This window comes from Haliotis rufescens, unplaced genomic scaffold (genome assembly GCF_023055435.1).
Source record: "Haliotis rufescens isolate VD_foot unplaced genomic scaffold, xgHalRufe1.0.p SCAF_4, whole genome shotgun sequence".
NCBI classification, from domain to species: Eukaryota; Metazoa; Mollusca; class Gastropoda; order Lepetellida; family Haliotidae; genus Haliotis; species Haliotis rufescens.
The window spans coordinates 3,130,778-3,157,514 of NW_025964112.1; the positions used below are offsets into that span (position 1 = coordinate 3,130,778).

At 44.0% G+C, this 26,737-nt stretch overlaps 1 protein-coding gene across 1 annotated transcript in view; it reads right to left on the minus strand.

Moving 5' to 3' along the window:
* Positions 1-26,262, minus strand: part of LOC124149918 (homeobox protein Mohawk-like) — a 61,619-nt gene extending 35,357 nt beyond the window's left edge. Inside the window, exon 1 of the mRNA XM_046521764.2 lies at positions 25,768-26,262. Coding sequence (XP_046377720.2) covers positions 25,768-26,045 — 278 coding nt within the window. The 5' untranslated portion in view covers positions 26,046-26,262. The remainder of the gene's footprint in view (positions 1-25,767) is intronic.
* Positions 26,263-26,737: the final 475 nt, after the last annotated feature.

A 26,737-nucleotide genomic window follows, 5' to 3' on the forward strand; every position in this document is an offset into this window, starting at 1 on the left:
ACGTGTCAGTGGCATAGCTACTGGGACCTGTGCTCCTTGAGTGCCATTCATATCAAGAGAAACCTCGATCTCCTCATTGATTTTGTTTAAATCAAGTTTCAGAAAATGACAAATGGGAATGATAGTGGTGGATATTTTAATCAAATTCCAACCGTCCCTGGTTGACACAGCAGAAAGTACACACTCACAATCACTCCAGTCTGCTTGAAACTTTGATTTTACATGCTCTGCTTGAAATGTCAGTGCAATCAAAAAAGGTTTGCTTCACATGTGATGTTTATTTGCGTCCTAAACAAAGCAAGTATCGAATGCGCCGATGTTCAACTAACACAAGGTCAATGTAAACCAGGAGTATTGCACAAGCATTCATAACCATGTTACGTTTCATCTCGCGTGCTGTTTGTTGATTAACTACGTCGTCCAAAGTGACATTTATTGTTCAGTTATTGTCCAAATGCACCTGTGGCCTCTCTCTGAGTGGACAATGTCCGGTTAATGCTATTAGCACTGCCCCCGGTCGTCCGGTCTGTTCCTGCTGACGCGGGCGCCAGCTTCCTCTGACATCAACTTGACCGTTGGTCAGACCTCATGTCGATTGTCTATGTGCGCTTGGTAGTGAAGATTTGATTATCAGCATTGATAATCTACATTGATCACATTAACAAACTGCCAAACGGAATATATATTCCTTTGAGCATTTTAGAAGAATGTCATTTCCACGTTTCCACTGAGTTCAATAGTTAGCCGTGTATATGTACTCTAATATCTCAGTTTTAATACAAATGAAAGAATAAATGATAAATGTATATTTCAGGTTGTATCATACACATAAACATCAGGAACAAATGTCAGTTGCTTTTTCAGGTTAAAATATTTTGTTTTAAAGCCAAATATGCCGTCAATATCGCACCAACTTGTAAAATAACATTGCCAAACTGTTTCCCGTGACACATTATAGGTTTATAAACCTATATCTCAGTAACTTTCAATATCCCATCGACAATAGCACTTAGTTTCAAAATTTGAATTCTATATCTCGATGCGTCTACATTGAAGGTAATTAAGTTATTACGTGAACTCTTGAATTATCAAACCATCATGTCAGACACGACTGACTGCGATGGAAATGTTCAGTCTCCATCACGTCTTTACTTGAGAGCATTTGAAGAACAACTTACATAGCTGCTTCTACGATGGTATTTGTCTGATTTCGTTTCAGGGTCTAAGAGCAGAGAAATAACCTGAGTGTAGGAGGCTGTGCGAGGGGTACATGGTAGATACTGCATGTATTCACCATGCAGGTACATGATATATATAATCATTCATTACATGTCCCGTGACGGGTGCAGCGTTGTGGAGGGTAAAGAGGGTGGCAGTGGTGTGGGCGGAGGTAAGTGTGTGTGTGTGTGTGTGTGTGTGTGTGTGTGTGTGTGTGTGTGTGTGTGCGTGTGTGTGTGTGCAAGGGAAGTGACGTGTTCTTGATATTGTTGGTAGGTATACAATACAGATATGACAGAATACCAGGGAGTAGCTGAATGCCATAGATCCATATTTGTTTAGTCAGTAGTTTTTAACACTCTGCCCCGACCCCCGGGTTGAGAGAATCTGTGGGATACAAGGTGCTTGTTGCTACTGATTGATGTCTCGACCCAGCCGTACCCACGGACGAACTCAGCTATTGACAAGCCTTCAGGTGGCAGACACGTCGGTGATGTACCCACGGACCAACTCAGCTATTGACAAGCCTTCAGGTGGCAGACACGTCGGTGATGTACCCACGGATCAACTCAGCTATTGACAAGCCTTCTGGTGGCAGACACGTCGGTGATGTACCCACGGATCAACTCAGCTATTGACAAGCCTTTAGGTGGCTGACACGTCGGTGATGTACCCACGGACCAACTCAGCTATTGACAAGCCTTCAGGTGGCAGACACGTCGGTGATGTACCCACGGTGACCACCTGCCCTGCAGTCCCCGATAACAGATTGTGACCCTCATTTGTTTATTCAGATCTCGTGACCTTCTGTTTGACCGCTGATATTGACCTCGCTGCAAATACATACTTCACATATACAACAACTATCGCTTTCATAATTCCCGATCGCTTGAGTTAACAGATGTGGAACTAGGAGTAAATAGATGCTTTTTTACCGTTTAATGCAGCGAGGTAAAAATCTAGACGGCTGATCGTTGTACCTCACGGGGATAGATACGTGTGGGGTGTGGGGAATGGTGGGGATATCGGCTAAGATCTGGATGCTGGCGTTGGTGGTGGGGGGGGGGGGGGGGGGGGGGGGGGGGGGGGGTGGTTATAAGGATACGGGGGGGGGGGGGGGGGTATAAGGATACGGGATGAGAGAACGACGGTAGACTGTAGGTTTATATACATGGCTTAAAAGAGAAACTCTGCATCATGCGCACTGAATCATGCCGCCAGGCGATTCGAGACTGAACAGAGCTACTATACCCTCAAATGTAAACTGGAGCGGAACAGCTGCCGTCGGTGCTGGTTAATACGAAGGCATATGATGTTCACATTGAGAGAGAGAGGTATCGATCCGCGGTGCCGTCACGCCTCACTTGTCACACAGGGATGAGGATGGGGAGCCATGCTGGGGCGCATACCCCGCGACAACGACATGGCACAACAACATTGGAATAATCTTTCGTTACGGCGCAACAACATTTATAGTATTAGATAACATTGCCACATTGTACACAGCTGATAATATCTACAGCGAGGACTCATTAATGCGGTCGGTATGCTTTCCACTGAATTAACAACTATCCGGATTAACGAGGTTCCAATAATACACACGCACGCACGCGTACAGGTACAAATAAGCTCGTGTCAGCGAAGATGGAGGTCAACGTCTCTCTTCTTAAACGGTAGCAGTCATGCTAGGGGACAGGTCAGGATGGTCCACCTCGGTTCAGGGTGCGTGGACGCAGAACCCAATCACAATGTCACAGAACAATGTCACGCCATTGTACAGAATTAACGACCGGTCCCAAGTGACCCAGCAGCCTTAGTCAATATAGCATCGATCTCAACTGATGGTTACAAAAGCACTTAGCATACTTTTCTTCGATCCGTCTTCATGCCTATCATAATTGAGCGAGTGAGTATGGCTTAAGGCCGCTTTTAGTAATATTCCAGCAATATCATGGCGGGAGATACCAGAAATGGGCTTTACACTTGTATCCATGTGGGGAATCGAACCCGGGTTTTCGGCGTGACGAGCGAACGTTTTAACCACCAGGTTACCCCTTCGCCCCACCTGTCATCTTAAGTGAGTTAGGTTTGCTTTACAAACGTTTTCTATTTTAGTGAAAGTACGTATACGGTGCAGACGTAACAATGAATGTGGGGCGGTCGGGTAGCCTAGTGGTTAAAGCGTTCGCTCGTCAAGCAGAAGACCCGGGTTCGATTCCCACATGGGTACAATGTGTGAAGCCCATTTCTGGTGTCCCCCGCCGTGATATTGCTGGAATATTGCTAAAAGCGGCGTAAAACCATACTCACTCACTCACTAACAATGAATGCAACAAGGGTAAACCTAGGATTTGAACCCGCGATCCTAACAGCGAAGGGAAGCAACTCTGCACAGCAACACTTGCGGCGTCTCAGATCACTTGATCAGCATACTCAAGAACAAGTGAACAAGAGAAGGCAGCGATCCGCTATATTTACATATCTCCTATCCTAGCAACTGTGAAACTGTGGCGACACTGATACCCGATCTGCATTCTGGTACACAATGTTTTTGTATTTCATATTCCATTTTCAAATATAATACAGTATGACTTGTCTTAAAGTCGTTGTGGTAAACGTCTTTCAAGCCTTTCAGTGACATAACATCTGAGATGTCAACAAAAAGCTAGCGCCAGGTCATTTGTGACTATAACATCTTCCGCACATAAATAAACTACAAGTAATTAAGTTGTACACTTAAATTGGGTGATCATTGTTGCATATTAGGAAGAAACCCACGGCAATCAATCCTTTTATGACAAATTAACGGCCCATACTATGTTCAGGCCATCAAACGTCTCTATAAGCACTTACGTAAATATCTAGCCACCATAACTAGCTTTTGATTATCTCCCTTTATGACTTTACTTAATCTTGTTCCCAGTAGGAGGCAAAATCTACTGGATAAAAAGGTTTTAAGATCGGTATGCTCAGCCACCGACTGGGACATACCAGCGTCCTGATGTTTACCAAAGGAAACATATTTGTAGGGAGGAACTATGGCCCAGGTTCGCTCAAGCAAGACCTTATGTGTTGGCGCCTACTTTGCGCTGATATTGTTGATGTATAACATGGAACACAAGCGAGTCACGTGGAACACGGGTACGGGGAGCTCACAGTTTTTTAATGCGCACCAGTGGCTAGTATAGCATTTGTTTGCCTTTGTATGTCGGACACGTGGTTGTTTATAAACAAACTAAACGATTGAACCGTGTAGAAGCAAAGAGCGCGTGAGTGAGTGAGTGAGTGAGTGCGTGAGTGAGTGCGTGCGTGCGTGAGTGCGTGCGAGAGTGAGTGAGTGAGTGAGTGCGTGCGTGAGTGAGTGAGTGAGTGAGTGAGTGAGTGAGTGAGTGAGTGAGTGAGTGAGTAAACTGCCTTATTCAACATCCCTGCCACAGAGCAATGGAATACAGTACCAATGAGCTTTCAAATTATGAATCGAACACTGATCTTCCTCGAAACCACCACTAAGCTACCCCACCGCCCATGAAACCAATTATAGCTGGAATATTGCTGAGTGCGGCGTTAAACAAACAAAGGTTTACAGCCAACATAATTTGCCACCTTATACGGCGTCACACTGTTAATATAGAGTATGCTAAAAAAGCTTGATTTACCCTAGCCTCAGAAAAAATAGTTCTTCACATGTCAATGGCCTCTATCTATGTTACGAACCACCTAGGTATGAGTTACGCCCCCTTCCTCAAGTATCGCACCTCCTTGTTACCGCGTCCTTGACCCAACAACACGAGGTCACCTGATATGGCGATAAGGTGTCGATAACGGTGTCAGTGGCTAATGCCCATGGCAGCTGATTGGCAGTTACAGAGGAGAGTTTATCGGTAATAGGTTGGCAGTCCAGTGTAAGAGCGTGCTTTATCTCCGACAACTTGTCGGCGAGGCACTGCAACACGTGTAATTGGCGTTCAACAAGCAGTTACTCCATGTGCTGATTAGGACGATTCTGCCGAGTCAGCACTCTGTGGGCCTCACTAAAAGTTTAATGCCACAAGCGACTAAGCGTCATGTCACGAACCACCCTTGTGAGAAAAGCAATTGTATGTGGAATATACGGCAGTCCTGGCGCCACTTTCTGTTCTGTGCAACAGAGCCTCCCTCCGTAAATGTGCTTGTCTCTTAAGGTTGGCTCGTTCATCAGCGTCAGCATGCACCCTACAGTGGAGCAGACAGCTGATTCCAGCTAGTCTGTCTTACAGACCCTGATACAAATATATCAACTACAGCCCATGCAAGTCTATAATGTTTGGCAAGTCTAGATTACTGCAGTATCTGAAAATGAAGAGAATCACTGGGCTCCCTTTTTATTATATTTTTATTAAGATAACTGAACAACTGTTTTTTCTGTACGATATGTTCATTTCAGAGACTATATGTTAGTCTAGATTCCAGCTCCCACCCTCCAAACACACATCATTCAACAGTCCGCCTCCGTGGTCTAGTGGTAGAGCGTCCGCCCGGAGAGCGGAAGGTCCGGGGTTCGATCCCCGACCGTGTCATACCAAATGACTTGAAAAGATGGTACGTGTTGTTGCCCTCGGCATTAAGGGGCTAAAACAAGGACTGGTCGGCTCGGAGTCAGTATACTGTGTCTGAGTGGGGTTAAACTGCGACAAGGTATCTCTGTGAGCTAGCACTATATATCGGCATCAATCCGGACTAGAACAAGCAGCCACACACACATTGCGCTATGTCAGTGCAATAATCTCGGACGCGACGTTAAACGCTATTTCAGCTCATCCCATTCAACACACTATCACGTAAAAGGCGACTGCCAGGATTGGGTGGTCAAGCTCGCTGACTTGGTTGATGCATGTCATCATATCCCAATTCCGTGGATCGTAGCTCATGATGTCAATTATTTACAGACCGCCGTCATATGGCCGGATTATTGCTGTGAATATTGTGAATATTGCGGCGTTAAACAACAAATAAACAACACATTATCAGGGTGATTTGTGCAATTTCATAACCGAAGTTGTTTGGTTCAGAATAATCAACTGCCCAGTCCACTTGACTACTTTTAACAATTGTGGATTGTGTTAGATATCTGTACCAGATTTCCTTCCTGCACTGGCACTATCTCGGTTCGAGCTAAACATACGGTGTGGCGTCGAGGCGGGCCTAAATTGTGGCTTTTAGAAGGGAGTATCAAAGAGGGTCCTTGCGACGCCTTCCTAATAGATGGGAGATAGCTGCTTCTCTTCAGTTAGATTCATGTGCACGCATGACAAATGTTCCTTCACCGTGATGAACCCTCCAGTTATTTGGCTAATGGTATTAGGTGCAGAAAGGGTAAGAGAACTGGGACAAACACCTGGACCTCTTTGTCGCAAAAAGGCTGGTGATTGGTGACATATATAGGGAAAGGTAATTATTGGGTACGTATTGTCACCTTGGCCTATGAAGCATGGCCATAACCCTTCTAACAATGTCTATCGGGCAGGAATGTGCTCATGTGTCTTCTTGCCACGTGGCTAATTGCGGGAGATGATATCCTCCAATGTCTGTTTCAACAAAGACCAGACCAGATGTGTCATGGCGATGGCTATAACGGTACGGAATAGATCGCTAAATGATGACAATCACTGTAGATAAATCATCAGATGTTCGTTCAAAACCTGCTTTGGGTATTATTCTGCGATAGTGTTAATGACATTTAAACTCCGTTCGCACCTCCGCTCAGTGTAACAGGGCCACATATATCAGCTGGACAGACAAAGATGGTAGATACATGCGGAAGTCTTGAATGAGTATGTCATGTATATGATGACGTGTCAGCTTGATGTGAGTGAGTGAGTGAGTATGGTTTTACTCCGCTTTTAGCAATATTCAAGCAATATCACGACGGGAGACACCAGAAATGGGATTCACACATGTATCCATGTGGGGGAATCGAACACGGGTTTTTGGCGTGACGAGCGAACGCTTTAACCACTAGACCACCCCACCGCCCGAGGCAGGATGTGAGAAGAAAGCCCGATGTTTTCAGTTAAGTGATACCCACCAGCATGGGTTTGACGCTGACAAGCTATGGCGAACCACCAGAACATGGAGATTCCCCAAGGGATGCAACCAACGTATTGCGGGATCGCAGGTTCGCATTCATGAAGTAAAAATAACGCCTAGCCTAGTTGTGATACATGCATGCATGACTTGTACAACTTTAGTATGAACCTCGAACACGGGTATGATACTGACAAATTAATGATATTTTTTTATGCGAATATGGGATTCGAACGAAGAATTATAGGATCCTGGCATACCTCGGGGAGGTAACTCTGCGCTACGAATTGCGGCGACCTAGGGAACTGTTCCTCCCGTTTACCCTTTGACCAGAATGCATAAAGGGGGATAATGTTTAACATCTAAATTTGTACCCAATTGGGAAGCGAACCCGGACGCTGGCAATGACAAACGACACATTAGCCGCTTGTCTATCCACCGCCTCATTAAATCATAACACAACAGCTGAATTTCACTCTTACTATCAAACTCGAAGTAGTTGAACACTTGGTGCTTACGTTAAGTTAATGTTTAACAGGTCTAGCGTTATTTGTTCAACTAGCACACATGCGGAGAGATGCGAGAGCCCTTGAATGACTAAGATACTAGTCCCACTTTGAGTGTCACTTTGAGAGACGTATTTGACTGATAGATAATTGTGACAACGACGAAGTTTGAGTGTCACTTTGAGAGACGTATTTGACTGATAGATAATTGTGACAACGACGAAGTTTCTACGTGGACAGTAACATCTACACATTCGCAACACACGAAGCTCCTCCAAGCATTTACGTCATAACCCCTTTCCTTAAATGTATTTTGGATCCCGGTAATGGTGTACGGGACATTTCTGCACGCCGTACGCAAACATCAGTACCTCACAAACGAAACATTCTATTTGCATACATCATATCCATGTATGTACCCAGCTCCCGCCTAGAAGGAAAATAGAACCCACTCAAACCACTTGTCATGCGAGGAAGAAAAATACTTTGGCTAGCAGATACGCCAGCGGAAACGGTCTAATGATAGACCAAATCTCAACTGATAATCAGCCCCACCACGTGATACGCTTGTGTTCACTGATGCTACAGGAACGGAGAAAACAGGCGATAAACAAGCAACCCGTCAAAACACGCTTAAACGTTTAGCGTCCGCTGTTGAAGATGTACATTAGATATGACAAAGCACAAAGGTGCATCAACATCTATTAAACACATTCCCGGGGATTGTAGTGTTGGGCTCATGATATTATAATAGCAAAGACGAACATACCACAGCTATGAAGTGGGGATGTTTTCGTAAATATTACAATCGTGGTTTATAGGAATGGTTTAATACCTTCTCCCTCGTAACATCTACCCTGTTGCTATGGTTTAATACCCTCCCTCGTGACATCCACCTTGACATCTTCCCAAGGCAAGAGAGTTAACTGACTATAAAAGAACTAAGCTGGTATTATGGAGTTAGATTTAGACTTAGACTGTCTTACAGACCCTGATACAAATATATATCAAAAATAGCCCATGCAAGTCTATAATGTTTGGCAAGTCTAGATCACTGCAGTATCATTCTGAAACTGATGAAGAGAGTCACTGGGCTCCTTTTTATTATATTTTTATTAAGATAACTGAACAACTGTTTTTTTTATGTACGATATGTTCATTTCAGAGACTAAATGTTAGTCTAATTTAGACTGGACTAACGAGTCTATGCATAGTCCAATCAAAATCGCGCAACGAAATCGAAATCCGGTTCGTAAACTGTCGTGCAGGTTTGGGTCGATTGCAGGATTTGCACAGCATGTGCACCACTAACTCGTTGTCAACAGATATTTTAATCAAGTTTTTAATCAAGGTGTTCACGTGATTTGATGCAGTTCGCGATGTAAGACCCGTTTTCTCACAATATAGATCTTGATTGTCTATCAGATCGTCTTGATTGGGCGCCGCCATATTGTTTGAAGCAAATGCAAGTGATACGAGAGGTGGAATCTGATTGGTCCATAGGAGAGGCATAGAAGGGATTTAACTCGTAACAGCCACTGGTGGCGCAACGATCGAGCTTAGGAATTCCCGCCTAGTTCGGCAAGGGTGGAAACTGGACTGACGCCTTGGTTTAATACTTTCCTTCTTTAATATCCACAGTGTCGCTATTGGTTCCCACTTTCCCTTCTTTAACGCCCACCCTGACGCCATGGTTTAATACCCCCTTCCCCCTCGAACCATCCACCCTGACGCCATGGTTTAATACCCACCTCCCCCTCGTGACATCTACCCAAACGTCATGGTTTAATACCCCCCTCCCCCTCGTACCATCCGCCCTGACGCCATGGTTTACTACCCACCTTCGCACTATCCACCCTGAAGCCATGGTTTAATACTCACCTTCCCCCTCGTACCATCCACCCTGACGCAATGGTTTAATACCCACCTCCCCCTCGTACCATCCGCCCTGACGCCATGGTTTAATACCCACCTTCGCACCATCCAACCTGACGCCATGGTTTAATACCCCCCACCCACCCACCCACCCCCCCCCCCCCCCCCCCATGACATCCACCCTGACGCCAAGGTTTAATACCCACCCTCGTACCATCCGCCCTGACCCCATGGTTTAAAACCCACCTTCGTACCATCCGCCCTGAAGCCATGGTTTAATACCCACCCTCCCCCTCGTGACATCCACCCTGACGCCAAGGTTTAATACCCACCCTCGTACCATGCGCCCTGACCCCATGGTTTAAAACCCACCTTCGTACCATCCGCCCTGAAGTCATGGTTTAATACCCACCTCCCCCTCGTGACATCCGCCCTGACGCCATGGTTTAATACCCACCCTCGTGACATCCACCCTGACGCCATGGTTTAATACCCACCCTCGTGACATCCGCCCTGAAGTCATGGTTTAATACCCACCTCCCCCTCGTGACATCCGCCCTGACGCCATGGTTTAATACCCACCCTCGTGACATCCACCCTGACGCCATGGTTTAATACCCACCCTCGTACCATCCGCCCTGACCCCATGGTTTAAAACCCACCTTCGTACCATCCGCCCTGACGCCATGGTTTAATACCAACCCTCCCCCTCGTGACATCCGCCCTGACGCAATGGTTTAATACCCACCTCCCCCTCGTGACATCCACCCTGACACCATGGTTTAATACCCACCTCAACCCCGTGACATCCACCCTGACGCCATGGTTTAACACCCACCCTCGTGACATCCACCCTGACGCCATGGTTTAACACCCACCCCCGTACCATCCACCCTGACGCCATGGTTTAACACCCACCTCCGATTGCTCACGCGTGACACACCGGCGTTACAGCATACATCCATCGATGCCCCTATATACACGGGAAGGATCTCTATAACTCCCTCTGAACTGAAGTCGGTAGCAAGAAGCTGAGGTACTTGAGTGTCCTCTACTTCCACACGTCCTGCGGTATCCGCCTGCAGGAAGCCTCGCACACTCACGGCAGACACCCAGACCAGTTCCCCCCTGCTCAGTCGCACACCACTACTTGTCCTTGCATCACACAGGGAAGTATGCCTGTACTAAGGGCCTCCTCGTCTGTCAAAAGTGGGCAGTAATACCTTCGTATTTACTCGCTGCTGTCAATTGTTTTGTTTTGCAGTATCATATGAGCGCTTGCCATCGCAAATACATGTTGACACAAGTACGTGACCGATGTATCCAACGTGAGAAACAACACAGTGGCCTTTCTGTACGTTGTTTGCATAGCATCAGGACCTGGGCCTCGAGGCGATTTGCCCATCAGGTTTATCTCAATGTTAGAGGCTAGAGATGACCATTGGATGTTGCCGGAGTACAGTAACGTCCAGCCACTTAAACACATGGCACGTTGGACAATCACCGAGTAACATGTAATGATTTGTTTGTTTGTTGTTTAACGCCGCACTCAGCAATGTTTCAGCTATATGACGGCGCTCTGTAAATAAACGAGCCTGGACCAGACAATCCAGTGATTGACATCTTGACAATCAATCAACACGCAATTGGGACACGATGACATGCATCAACCAAGTCAGCGAGCCTGACCACCCGATCCCGTTGCAGTCTATGTAAGGCCAGATGTCACCTAGATCATGGTCTAATTTAGACATGGTAAACCCAAGATCATGCAATACGGTCCCTATTCTATAACCCGGAAACACCATGCTGTATATCAACCAGATCATGCCAATATCATCAGTCGAAATGAATCCCTGCCGACAACCCTCAGATCCTATCTTTGGGTCTAAATGAATCCAGACCACCCTCAGATCCTATCCTGGGATCTACATAAATCCTGACAACCCTCAGATCCTATCATGGGGTCCATATGAATCCCGACAACCCTCAGACCCTATCCTGGGGTCCATATGAATCCCGACAACCCTACGATCCTATCCTGGGATCTATATAAATCCCAACAACCCTCAGATCCTACCCTGGGGTCCATATGAAACGTACAACCCTCAGATCTTAACCTGGGGTCTATATGAATCTAGACAACCTTCAAATCCTATCCAGGGGTCTATATGAATCTAGACAACCTTCAAATCCTATCCTGGGGTCCATATGAATCCCCACAACCCTCAGATCTTATCCTGGGATTCATATGAATCCCAACAACCCTCAGATCCTATCCTGGGGTCTATATGAATCTAGACAACCTTCAGATCCTATCCTGGGGTCTATATGAATCCCTACAACCCTCAAATCCTATCCTGGGATCTATATGAATCTAGGCAACCTTCAGATCCTATCCTGGGATCTATATAAATCCCGACAACCCTCAGATCTTATCCTGGGATCTATACGAATCCCGACAATCCTCAGATCCTATCCTGGGATCTATATGAATCCTGACAACCCTCAGATCCTATCCTGGGGTCTGTATGAATCTAGACAACCTTCAGATCCTATCCTGGGGTCTATATGAATCTAGACAACCTTCAGATCCTATCCTGGGGTCTATATGAATCCCGACAGCCTTCAGATCCTATCCTTGGGTCTATATGAATCCCGACAGCTCTCATGATCGTAAAGAGTACAGCAAGCAGGAAATGATCACCCATCTCCCGCTGGGTCTCCCTCCATCAAGCTATTCATTTGCTCAACGCACGGTGACGATCAACCTCAACTTTACTTTCCTGAGATGGTGCTTGTGCTATTCCATTACCGTCTACAATTTCCCCAAGCCTTATAAATCCTGTCTGACAATGTCCCCGTACCTAACATAAAGTGTAAAAAGCTGACCAGGCTCTATTCCTGGCTAAAATTGATTACACATCCGTCCCCTCCACTAGCCAAGCGTTTACACAACCATCAATATCGAAAGTCTGTTCTGAAGAGAATAGTTTCCAATTAATGACCGCACGACGTTGTGGAGTAGAGGGACCCGAGACGGACAAAACACATAAAACAGAAAATGGGTTTGTATGGTCACTTAGAGCTGGCGTTTTATTGATTCCAAATTGCAAAATGTACCATGTATCATTTTACAGTATGCAGGGGCATTTGTGGCACTAGGAGAATTGCAAGAGTGTTCTGAGTCTTTTTCCTGCTCACATCAAGCATCAAAGTGGTTAAGGAAAGCAGTATATTCCGTACTCTGTGTGCAGCTAGTAGTACACGGGTGTCAAGTTCGTGTCGCGCGCATGAATCCTGTGATTGAGAGTCCGAAAAAGTTAGCCCTGGTTTTGATTTTAGGTTTAGCTCTGTACTCATGCTCGTGCGTCTCACAGTGCTAACCGTCTACAATCTATTCAGGCTTCCCATTCACACCAAGCTGAAACGCCTTGAAATACTGTTCGAAGCGGCGTACAACCCAACTCACTCACTCATGCAACTATCGGTCTAGTACTTGGTTTTGTACCAATGAAAACACATGTCAAATATTTACCCCATGTCCGTCAGGTTTGTTAATTCAGGAAAACGATTTTTTCTGAGTTCCAAATTGCACAAATAGCTCAAAATGTCACATAAACAGTCCATGTTTGTGTAACGGTGAACAGGTGGCTTCAAAGGGGCGTAACTCCACAACGCAACGACCGTTAAACGTCATTATGGTAGAATTCTGATTAAAACAGGGCTATTGCATTACGACGCAACGTGATCGCACAAATAGGCAACGCCCATCACATACAGCTTGATTAAAACGTTTGATGTCAATTGAAATAACCACTGCAATCGATAAACGGGAGTAGCAGCTTGATGTAAACTGTTTCCTGCCTGCGGGGTGAAGATAATAGGCAGACCTGTGTTTTACTCATTATTGTCAACTGCCACAGGATTACCCGAGACGATTACAGCTTTAATATGCCTCCTTCGTGTGATGTTTCCTCTGTAAAACAGCTGAGTACAATTGTATAGCAACACGGTCGTCCTGGGGAACAGTGGGGTATATATATATATAGCAACCCGGTCGTCCTGGGGAACAAGAGGTATATATGTATAGCAACACGGTCGTGCTGGGGAACAGTGGGGTATATATATATAGCAACACGGTCGTGCTGGGGAACAGTGGGGTATATATATATAGCAAAACGGTCGTCCTGGGGAACAGTGGGGTTTATATGTATAGCAACACGGTCGTGCTGGGGAACAGTGGGGTATATATGTATAGCAACACGGTCGTGCTGGGGAACAGTGGGGTATATATATATAGCAACACGGTCGTGCTGGGGAACAGTGGGGTATATATATATAGCAAAACGGTCGTCCTGGGGAACAGTGGGGTTTATATGTATAGCAACACGGTCGTGCTGGGGAACAGTGGGGTATATATATATAGCAACACGGTCGTCCTGGGGAACAGTGGGGTATATATGTATAGCAACACGGTCGTCCTGGGGAACAGTGGGGTATATATGTATAGCAACACGGTCGTCCTGGGGAACAGTGGGGTATATATATATAGCAACACGGTCGTCCTGGGGAACAGTGGGGTATATATGTATAGCAACACGGTCGTGCTGGGGAACAGTGGGGTATATATGTATAGCAACACGATCGTCCTGGGGAACAGTGGGGTACATGTGTATAGCAACACGGTCGTCCTGGGGAACAGTGGGGTATATATGTATAGCAACACGGTCGTGTTGGGGAACAGTGGGGTATATATGTATAGCAACACGGTCGTGCTGGGGAACAGTGGGGTATATATGTATAGCAACACGGTCGTCCTGGGGAACAGTGGGGGTATATATGTATAGCAACATGGGGACCCCCTTGGACAATCACAGCCTCACACGACACGTGTACAACATCACAAAATGTACCGAGCCACTGTGTTTCCAGAAGTGCACTCCCTGGTAATATGGACACGCTAGAAACGGTAAAAAGAATATTTATGTTTGCACTTAAAAGTGAAACAGCATGAACGCAGTTAATATGCATGTACGAATACAGTAACACGCATTTGTAATGAACAATGGGAACACAATAGTAAACACATCATTAGAATGGCGCGGTTGAAAGAACTAATTATATCTAAATCACAAACTCAAGCTATGCCAGGTCACGGGGCACTTTGATAGTTAATACTACAACTTACAGCTGTCATTTACTCCTGGAGATATTACAACTATTATCCCACAGTAGTCTAATTTTGATTTTTCATAGCTATTTTTCCTTTTACGCTCAATGGAATCTGTTTAGGCGTAAATTCGAGACTCGTTATTCTGGCCGTTCTATATTTACGAATATGACATTTAATAAACCTTAAAAAAGTGTTTTTGATGATAAATTGGTACCCTTAAATAACTATTCACATAATTCATGCAACAGGTTTCTGTCAGAACATACGTTCTATTTAAGAAGAAATCATTATCCTCACCACTAGAGGTGCAGAGCTAATACCATGTTTGCATACCTAATCGTAATAATGTACTTTGACGATGTCGATGCTGCTATACATGCTATACCTCGCGAGAGCAGGCAGTCACCTACAGCCGCCTAGCAAGAGACGCAGACTTATATGCACGTGGCAACAGCTAATGCAAAATACACGACTGTCGCTCAAAATAGCTAGAAGCGTAATTTAGAATGACATTAATATAAGCAGATGCGAACATTTACACATGTACAGCGAGTAACAAAGGAGTGTTAGTCATAGGTAAACCGGATTGTCCTGTACATGTCTTGTGTTGTGTAGGTATCAAATAAATGTCTTGTGTTGTGTAGGTATCAAAAACGTCTTGTGTTGTGTAGGTATCAAATCGATGTCTTGTGTTGTGTAGGTATCAAATACATGTCTTGTGCTGTGTAGGTATCAAATACCATGTCTTGTGTTGTGTAGGTATCAAATACATGTCTTGTGTTGTGTAGGTATCAAATACATGTCTTGTGTTGTGTAGGTATCAAAAACCATGTCTTGTGTAGGTATCAAATACATATCTTGGGTTGTGTAGGTATCAAATACCATGTCTTGTGTTGTGTAGGTATCAAATACATATCTCGGGTTGTGTAGGTATCAAATACATATCTTGTGTTGTGTAGGTATCAAATATATGTATGCTGTTGTGAAAGTCTGGAATTTTCATATATATCATCAACTACATGAATATGCTCTGAGTGTATTTGCAACTGTCACATGTGAGAGGTCTTTTCTTATATACGAACGTTCACAGATCACTATCAAATAGTCCCTGGCTGTCCACAGCCCACGGCGCAACCTCGCGTGTCAAGTACAGGACGCCTTCTGACGGAATCGCCAACAGAGCGCATCACATCACAAAACACACAAGCGTGATAATCTCGTTTTCATATAATGTCATCATCAAATTTTGTCGACCAATTCCCATTTTCAAGAAACGGCACCAAAAAAACGCTTTTCATAGAATATGCGTATCAATATACTACGTCACGAGCTCAGTGATGAGTAGTCACGCCAGGAAATATAGTTCCAACTAAAATTTGTTTTCTTAGACAGTAAGTTATTACCATATGCAGACAAAAAGACAATTGCCTACACATAATTGTTTAAGGTAATTATTTTGAAGCACAAATATAGTTTGAGTGGTCGTTTCTCATGGCAATCCATCCGTTCGATAGAGTAATTGACCTTTGTTAAAGGGAAGCTACTCTATAGTCTATGAGACACGTTTGTTTAGAGTCTGTCTGGTCCTATAACACTGTCCTAGCGTTACGCATTGTAGTCACAAGTCCCACACAGCCACAGAAAGAAACCAAGCCAAATTTCAAACACAATATGGCTAAATTCGGGAATGGACCCCAGCTGCAGTGGTCTTCAGACACAGGTACGGAGGCCGATGCCCTGCCCGTACTCGCCAAACTGCACTTAAATATCTCCACTGTTGTGTATATACTCGTTTTTAAAGGGCCTCAGCTGTGACTCAGTAACAATGGTTTTCGGTATGTTGGATTACTATCATTTTGATAATGATAACAATTATCCCAGTAATGCGCCCTGATCCCCGATGGTCTATACTGGGTCGATAGCAGCTAAGCCGACAGACAAGGGCCACGCCATGTTGGTTTGTCAACTTTGAAAGACTTAGTATTTAGCGCCTACCTACATTTCACATACATATTGATCCGTAATGGATACGGACATCGTTGTTATCTGTTATCCTGCCGAGAAACCGAACAATTAAATGATAATATTCGGTATCTATCATTCTCCAACCCGGACATTTGGTAATAATTGGAATTTAACGGGTTTCGCTGTACGTTACAAACACGCTTCACGCATTCCTCTTACTGCATTATATCCCTAACTGCAATTTACAATGGAGAACGTTTGGTTCAGAAGTCCGATACGGCGAGAGGATAGCTCAGTGGTAAAAGTGTTCGCTCGTCACATCGAAGACACGGGTTAAATTCCGCACGCGGGTACAATGTGAGAAGCCTATTGTGGTATGGCTGGAAAATTGCTGAACGCAGTCTTAAACCACACTTACTCACTCACTCACTCACACACTACAAGTTCGATATCTGTCTACCTCATCACCTCAATCACCCCAGTCATCATAATCATCTTACCTACACGATAACACATGATCACCACCCCGGCCATACTGTCTCGACGTAAAATGTCGTGTTTTTAACTTAGGTACTATGAAACCGATCCCATTCTCAATATTGAATATATATTATGCGGTGTCTTCTGCTTCCCCGGGGGGCTGCTTATCGCCCCAGACAGCTTCGTGGCGATCACCTACAGGTTATTAATTACAAACAAACGACTAGATGTCAAGGACATGTGATTTCACAGAGTTTACACCTCTTTAATTTCAGAATATTTCAGTTCTATCACAATTCTGAAAAACAACAATACCTGCAGATAGCAATACCTGTATTTAGCAATTTCTGTATGTAACAATGCCTGCAGATAGCAATACCTGTATGTCGCAATACCTGCAGATAGCAATATCTGTATGCAGCTATTCCTGTGTGTAGCAATACCTGCAGATAGCAAGACCTGTATGTAGAAATACCTGTATGTAGCAATGCCTGCAGATAGCAATTCCTGTATGTAGCAAATCCTGTATACAGCATGACTGTATGTAGCATTACCTGTATGTAGCAATACCTGTATGTAACATGTAGAAGTGGCTACTAGGTGGCATACCTGTATGTAGCAATACCTGTATGTAGCAAGACCGGTATGTAGCAATATCTGTATGCAGCATTACCTGTATGTATCAATACCTGTTTGTAGCAAGACCTGTATGTAGCAATACCTGTATGTAGCCTGTAGAAGTGGCTACTAGGTGGCATACCTGTATGTAGCAATACCTGTATGTAGCATAACCTGTATGAGTACTACCTGTATGTAGCATTACCTGCAGATAGCAAGACCTGTATTTAGAAATACCTGTATGTAGCAATGCCTGCAGATAGCAATTCCTGTCTGTAGCAATTCCTGTATGTCGCAAGACCTGTATTTAACATGTAGAAGTGGCTACTAGGTGGCATACCTGTATGTAGCAATACCTGTATGTAGCAAGACCTGTATGTAGCAAGACCTGTATGTAACCTGTAGAAGTGCCTACTAGGTGGCATACCTGTATGTAGCAATACCTGTATGTAGCAAGACCTGTATGTAGCAATACCTGTATGTAGCAAGACCTGTATGTAACCTGTAGAAGTGGCTACTAGGTGGCATACCTGTATGTAGCAACACCTGTATGTAGCAATACCTGTATGTAACCTGTAGAAGTGGCTACTAGGTGGCATACCTGTATGTAGCAATACATGTATGTTGCAAAACCTGTATGTAGCAATACCTGTATGTAACCTGTAGAAGTGGCTACGAGGTGGCATACCTGTATGTAGCAATACCTGTATGTAGCAAGACCTGTATGTAACATGTAGAAGTGGCTACTAGGTGGCATACCTGTATGTAGCAAGACCTGTATGTAGCAAGACCTGTATGTAGCAATACCTGTATGTAGCAATACATGTATGTAGCAAGACCTGTATGTAGCAATACCTGTATGTAACCTGTAGAAGTGGCTACTAGGTGGCATACCTGTATGTAGCAAGACCTGTATGTAGCAAGACCTGTATGTAACAATACCTGTATGTAGCATTACCTGTATGAGTAATACCTGTATGTAGCAACACCTGTATGTAGCCTGTAGAAGTGGCTACCAGGTGGCATACCTGTATGTAGCAATACCTGTATGTAGCAAGACCTGTATGTAGCAATACCTGTATGTAGCAAGACCTGTATGTAACCTGTAGAACTGGCTACAAGGTGGTAAACATGTATGTAGCAAGACCTGTATGTAGCAATACCTGTATGTAACCTGTAGAAGTGGCTACTAGGTGGCATACCTGTATGTAGCAATACATGTATGTTGCAAAACCTGTATGTAGCAATACCTGTATGTAACCTGTAGAAGTGGCTACTAGGTGGCATACCTGTATGTAACAATACCTGTATGTAGCAAGACCTGTATGTAACCTGTAGAAGTGGCTTCTACCTGGCACACCTGTAACACCCGCTCCCACAGTTAGACAGTTCCTGGTGTGCATGGTGCCCAGGGCGAATCCATGCTGGACTACCCACGGGGAATTGTGCAGACATGTCCATGGTATAAAATCTAGAAATCTGACACCTGATTATATTTACATGAAATTAGCATCTGGCTTACAGAAGCAGCGTCAACCCTCAGTAGTGGGGATATGTGATGGATTACTTTTGACAGCGTTGGTAATGTCCTCTCGTAGGGAGGGAAATGTTTCACCACAATAGTCGGACCCTTGGGAAAACTCGACAACAAAACCTTCGGGATCACTGAAAGGTTTCACCGCATGTTTTAACCGCATAAATAAAACATGTTCTGCTCGGTGGCGCAGTTACAGCATGTCTCCGGGGTACATGGCCGAGTGCATGGGTGTGTCCTAATGTTAACACAGTCTGCCGGACAGCCAGGGGCCGGCGTACAAGAGCACCTGCTACATCCGGGTAACAGGTACATCAGCTGGTGCCATAAACTTGCACAAGTCTCTGAGGCAATAATTATTAGTTTAAATCATAATTTCTAGATTATGTAAATAATAAGAACAAGAATAAGAAACTGGAATGTCCACATATCTAGACTTGCCTATTAGGAGGGTAGAATTATACTACACATCCATGGACTTGTCTTTATGCATAGCCTTGGAGCGAGGCTACTGGTGCCATAGTGTTCCCTACGGGACCCAATCATGTTAAGCGGTGAAATACGGTATGGGGTTTAGCAGCAATGTTGTGTTGTGTTGTGATGATGAGTGAGTGAGTGAGTGAGTATGGTTTTACGCCGCTTTTAGCAATATTCCAGCAATATCACGGCGGGGGACACCAGAAATGGGCTTCACACATTGTACCCATGTCGGGAATCGAACCCGGGTCTTGTGATGATGATGATGATGATGATGATGATGATGATGATGATGATGATGATTGCACAGTCCCACTATGTTTGGTGGTCCTCCAGAAGATGCTTCTTGTACGATGTTAGTTCCGACGTCTTAGATAAACAGATCTCATTAATAAAGTCAGTGAGTGAAGCCAGCTGTGACTGATCAAAAGATAAACAGACCACACAAGATGTTTCATACATGTTCACAAAGAGCTTGTGTTGTATGACATAGATGTATATAGAAGGCAATCGAATGCTACACGTGTATATTGCAATCAATCGTATGCTATACATGTATATTGCAAATATAATAAGTGTGTGATATACATGTATATTGCAAGTAACTGGGTGATATACATGCATATTGCAAGTAATATAAGTGTGTGATATACATGTATATTGCAAGTAGTATAAGTGTGTGATATAATGGAAATTGCAGGTAGTATGCAGAGAGTAAGCGGTGAATATTATTCAGAGAGAGTAAGCGGTTAAATATACAGTCGAACAAAGATCTGTGTATGTCATACAGAGCTTGTGTATGTCGTGTGCGAAGGCTGACACGGGGGCCGTATAGTCGGGTGTCAGTCACAACAGAGCGGACAGGGACAAGCGAGAGGTTGACTTCCCGGCGAGCTGGTCGCACACGGAGACGTGGAATCTTGTTCTACAATTACAGGTGTCAGTGCTAAACAAATCTCAACAAGACCTTTAGCAGCTTGACATTAGTGTAGTGATGCTGACCTTTACACGACCCCTGTCCCCCTGAACGCCCTAAACATACGCTGTGTCGACATCCACGGCCTGGAAAGGGGGGGGGGGGGGGGGGGGGGGGCACAACTGGCGTCCGTGTTCGCCCTCTGCAACAGTCTCCCTTCATTCATCCAGGACCAGTCCAACTTGATGATATGCACATAATGTTCACTAGACATGTACTATCAGTAACACACAAACTTTTCATAGTGTGGACTGGGCGATCCTAGACGAGGCGTACACCATCAGTAAACATCATCATCAACTACCGAATGAACATCGGTGATACGCAATTCTCCAGCCATGCATCTCTTACACCCAACCACACTTGCTGACAAGGCGGAATTTAAATCTCTTCAGTAAATTGCTTGTAATTCAAAGGCATCCGCAAAACCCCGTTTTGTCCCATTAGCGTGGTGGTTGGAAATGTCATGATATAACCATGGCACGTTTTTATACCTGTGACAGATCTCCCCACAGCCCTGAGTGTTGCCTCGAGGAATAGGCAGCAGTCACTTCCTTTCCGGTGAACCTTTCCAAGAGCAGACTCTCATAGACTTTGACATTGACAAGCATGTCTTCTTACCTCTTGCCCTTTAATGCTGAACCCGCCAGGGAGACATTATAACATTAAATATCGTTGATATTCGATATGAAGTTTTATGAAAAGTGCTGCCCGATATGAATACCATCCTCATGTCACAACTCGAGCACTGATATAGTACCGTGATGTGAGAGTTGTCTTGTAGCACGTCTTAGATAATCATTACTAAGTTCAAGAGCCCCCTCACCCTTCTAGCCCCCAGCAACAGCCACGCCCTAGCGATCCTTACACTAGGAGACAAACATTGTCCGTATGACCGATACCCCTACCCCAAGCCCCTTTCTTGCTCTTTAGTACTGAGAACAGCACTCGTCACATTCTCCCCTTCGACAGACCCTCGGCGCTCCTCACTAACCCAACACTCAACCCCTGGTTCCCGGAGAGCCGAAGACCACACCTACTAAGTATGATATTGTCAGTCATAATCATTCATTACACTGAAGTCAAGGACTGGTCACCACACCTCGTCCCTCGCAAACACCACTCTGACATGACACCTGCAATCATAATCATCGATCATTACACTCAAGAGTCAAATTTTTATCTCCGCACGCCTTCCCTCGCAAACACCACACTGACATGACACCTGCAATCATAATCATCGATCATTACACTCAAGAGTCAATTTTTTTATCTCCGCACGCCTTACCTAGCAAACACCCTACTGACATGACACCTGCAATCATAATCATCGATCATTACACTCAAGAGTCAATTTTTTATCTCCGCACGCCTTCCCTCGCAAACACCACACTGACATGACACCTGCAATCTTAATCATCGATCATTACACTCAAGAGTCAATTTTTTTTATCTCCGCACGCCTTCCCTCGCAAACACCCTACTGACATGACACTAGTCCTGCACCATGACCGTGGAATATATATATTTTATGAAAAAAACATAATCTAGAAATGCATACAAAAATCAGCATAGGGAATTTTTTTTTTTAGAGTCAAGAGGGATCTTGTGTAATATAAGATTTCAGAGACTAAATGTTAGTCTAACATGACACCTGCAATCTTAATCACAGTTACAGACAGCGACTGAACACCGCCGGGAACACCATACTAAACATGACAATGGCAATAATAATTGTTGATCAGAACACAAAGTTAAAGACGTTTCACCACCCAAACTGTTCCCCGTGAACTTACACCTTGTACAGGACGCCTGGAATCCAGACCAACTAACTGGAAATATAAAATGTTGACAGTAACAAATATCTCCATTTTAATTGAAAAAGAGCCCGAGTGAGATGGTAGATCCTGGGGGAAATAAAGACTTTCTTCATTTCGGGCTTTTGCATTACAGAAAGGGCTGGGCGAGGGGGAAAATAATAGGGTTCCGGGCTGTGAGGCAGACTAGGCAGACACCGTAAGCGGGATTGGAGACCGCGTGAACTGTATCACCAATGGGGCAGAAAGTGTTAGTCTGTAAGTGACATTCATAGCGCTGCATATACTATATCTGTCCAAAAACAAGCGCTGATCCATGGTGGGATAAAGAGATATACACGATGATATACGTGTACATCCTAGCAGCTGAATCACGAGTATGAGGACACGGTCACCTGGTACATTAAACAACTGAATACTACCCCATGTACCGACTATCAGCTTTACTACATACATCCACATCAACAATATCTGATCCAACGAAATATAATCCACGCAGTTAGAGGGACTCAGTCAAGTGATATTATTTTCCAACTGACGGAGATCGTTAAAAGAAGCTATATATAATATTCTCCGTGATACAGCGACCCTAGCTCTCCACAAAGAACTGAATATGTTTTGACAGCTACATTCTGAGAACAGTGAATTAAGCTTTGCTATCCGCTTCACGGTTGAATGGTCTTGTCTCGCTGAATGTGTCCATCTTACTGACGGCCCGGGGAACGGATCGATGATGCAAGGGCCATGGACAGATCAAAACCTACTTGGACCAGAATAAACGGCTCATTTAATATCGATATGGACCTCAGAAGATTGTAATAAGCAATAATTAAGTAATTCATCGTGTTTGACATTGTTATATTTATTGATTATGTCCGACATAATATTAGCTTACCTGATTAATAAAGATGGGAAAAACGCTGGCTTCAACGATTAGTATGATTTCAGGATCCATCTTATGTTGGACATTCATTTATCCAGCCACATCTATTCAGTCAAGATGCTTTATTATACAAAGGATAATCAATGTGGACATAAAACTCACTGTCATGTAGAGCATGATGGTGTTAATAAATATTATATTTTGATAATACGTTTCAGATTCAAAGACTTAAATGCACATAAAACAACCGCCAAAGGTACATAAACTGAACAGCTTCCTTCACGCATAACAACTGGCACGAAATACAACATCTCTGACATGTTCCAGATAGAGGTGTATGTGCGGAAGACGTTCAGTTGAAGGTCGTTCACTCACCCTGCAGTCATTGATGATTAGGCAAATATTGGCGACTTGAGGGTTAGCGTGGCCTCGTTTCTCCAGTAATTGTGATTAATGAATCCTAGCCGTCAACTTACTCACAATTTTATCCTTGATTTTCTTCTTCAACATGAATATATTCATCTAAAGCGCTCCTGCTCAAATAACCAAATATTAATTGTGTATATTTGTTCAACGTTTCCCTAAACTATCAACTAAAGTTTATTGGCTAGGACATCGCTCTGTAAATATATGTAAATGTCGAAGTAATTATACGATGCAAGTGCTGGCAATATACACACACGATGTAAAACGATGTACGCGGAAGTGGCAAGTCAGTGCTTTCTCACGCCCGTCATCATGCTAATACGTCTGAGCCTGATGATACTGTCAATGTAGGTATGACGGGGCAACACGCACCCCATCGTGTCTGATCTCACTGGCAAGCAATACTGAACAAGTTCCTACTCTAGTTCTGGTAAATAAAATAATTTGAACAAACGGCTGGTGTTGTACGTGACGCATTGTTGGAAGTCGAAAATAATTACTCAACGTATATTTAATTGCATGGCTGACTGAATCTCGTGACAGATGGTTGTTGTGTCTGTACCAATAATCTACACAAAGACATGGCTTCACTGTGGGAGAGTTGCCAACTTTCAACTTCAAATCAAAGCAAAAAACATTTTGTTATTTCGTCCTAGTTACATTTACATGACATCAACACGACGTCATCCCGCTCATGTCCTGCATGTTCAGGGAAGTATCGTGATTTAAGCTTACGTCAACAGAGATGACATTGCCGACGATCAATGTGGAATGATTCACAACCAGGCTGACAATAACGTTATATTTGCTGGTTTAAAAATGATAACGCTATGACGGTTCTGTGAGATATATGAGAATGTGTGTGCAGACAACTGACATAGGTGTGAAGAGGAGATGTGACATGGGACATAGCAGTCAATGTGAGATGAGATGACCACACCCACGACCAACATGTCGTCTCTATTGTTCTTTGTTTCAAAATGTCCCGCGTTTTATTTTAATTTGAACATGCACACAAACCAAAGATTCACTCAAAACCGAACTGACAATTATTAATCAATGAGAAAGGCCCAGTGGAGGGTGTTTTTTTTTCTTAAAACCTTTTTTCGTACATTATATTCGTCACTGGGAAACATAAGTAAAGAATAATCATGGAATGTTCAGCCTATGATGCATTTGGCGACACACCGCCCGCCCTCTCGCCAAAGCGCGGGTATCCGCCGAAAGAGCGATCAGCTGATCGGCGCGTCACACTATTTCTTTGTTAAGATCCACATTACGCAGCACTAGCGGTACAGTGCATCATTGAAAGGTTATGATCACTACCAGAATTAACAAACTCGACATGACAAATGTAAAGCAATTCCACATAGATACGTAAACATATTTATATCCACGAGAACGATTTTATCAGACGGAACAGCTGATTTCATCACGTCTTCAGTTCGTGTTTTATGTCTCGTTCCGATCTGTGGGTCAAATATTACAAAGGTGCACGTGCTTCTATTGATATTGATATAATTTGGTATCAATAAGCCTGACTTTTTTAAGGAACAGAAATCTTTAAACAAACGTCATGTTGTACATAGATGTTTGATCAGCTGGTTGTGGTGGTTCGGGCTGCCTGTGACACTTCCAAGTGCGCCCAAAACTTAACAACGACACCCATGTAACCCATGGATTACTTCAGATGTGATGTCACTACGAAACAGTCAGGGTGTTTGTTGTATAAAAGCTCTTCAAATTTGCTTACCTTCTTGAGCGAGCCCTGAGAGAGCGCCCGTCGCTGGTCCGGATACCGTCTGCTGCCGAAGATGTGTCGTCTGCTGCTTCAGTCTGACTGTTATTGTTATTGTCGCTGATTTTGTCCTCTTCCATCTGTAAAATATCCGGATTATTCTTCCCTGAAACGATGTTTAAAGTTTCACTATAAAAAACAGCCTTGGTATCCGTCGCTGGGGTGCCTGTCTCCAAGCCCGAGGGTCGGGAAACGGGACCTGCCCTCTCGGACAAAATTCCTGACCCCTCCATCTGGCCTCTTACATTGGCTTCTGTATAGATTATCCAGTGTATGCTGTGGTCAGCAAGTTTAGGTGGTAGTTCCGTACTGTGATACACACACACACACACACAAGTCAAAACACCGTGCAAAGTCTTCCCAGAGATCTCCGGTGAAAACACCGGCCGCTTCAACACATGGTCTGGTGGCTTACGCCAAGCCAAGATACGCTACATAGTAACACACGAATCGACGTAACGCATCTCGCAGCCAATGAAATGACAGTATGCGCGCAGTCGGTTTGATTGACGTCTCCAACGTATACATCTGAATTGATTTTCCCAGCCCTCGACAGTTGAGAGCGGACAGCGTATAAACCACTCGGCGACTGAGGGAAACCGCTATATTAGAAACACTACCTTCTGGAGTTTATATATACACACAACACAGTTGCAGACAGAGGCGAGATCTCGCGGGATTCACTGGATGATATCGCCTTATGGAACCAATATTTTATCTTGAATTATTTGATATTTTATTGAGAGTCAATATATATATATATATATATATATATATATATATATATATATATATATATATATTGATTTATGGTTTAAATAAGAAAAACAACTAAATAATTAACTACGTATTAAAATATATCCTATTGAAATAAATGTATGGTATCCACATCTGCCTGTGTGACATTTGTGCACTGACCAGATTA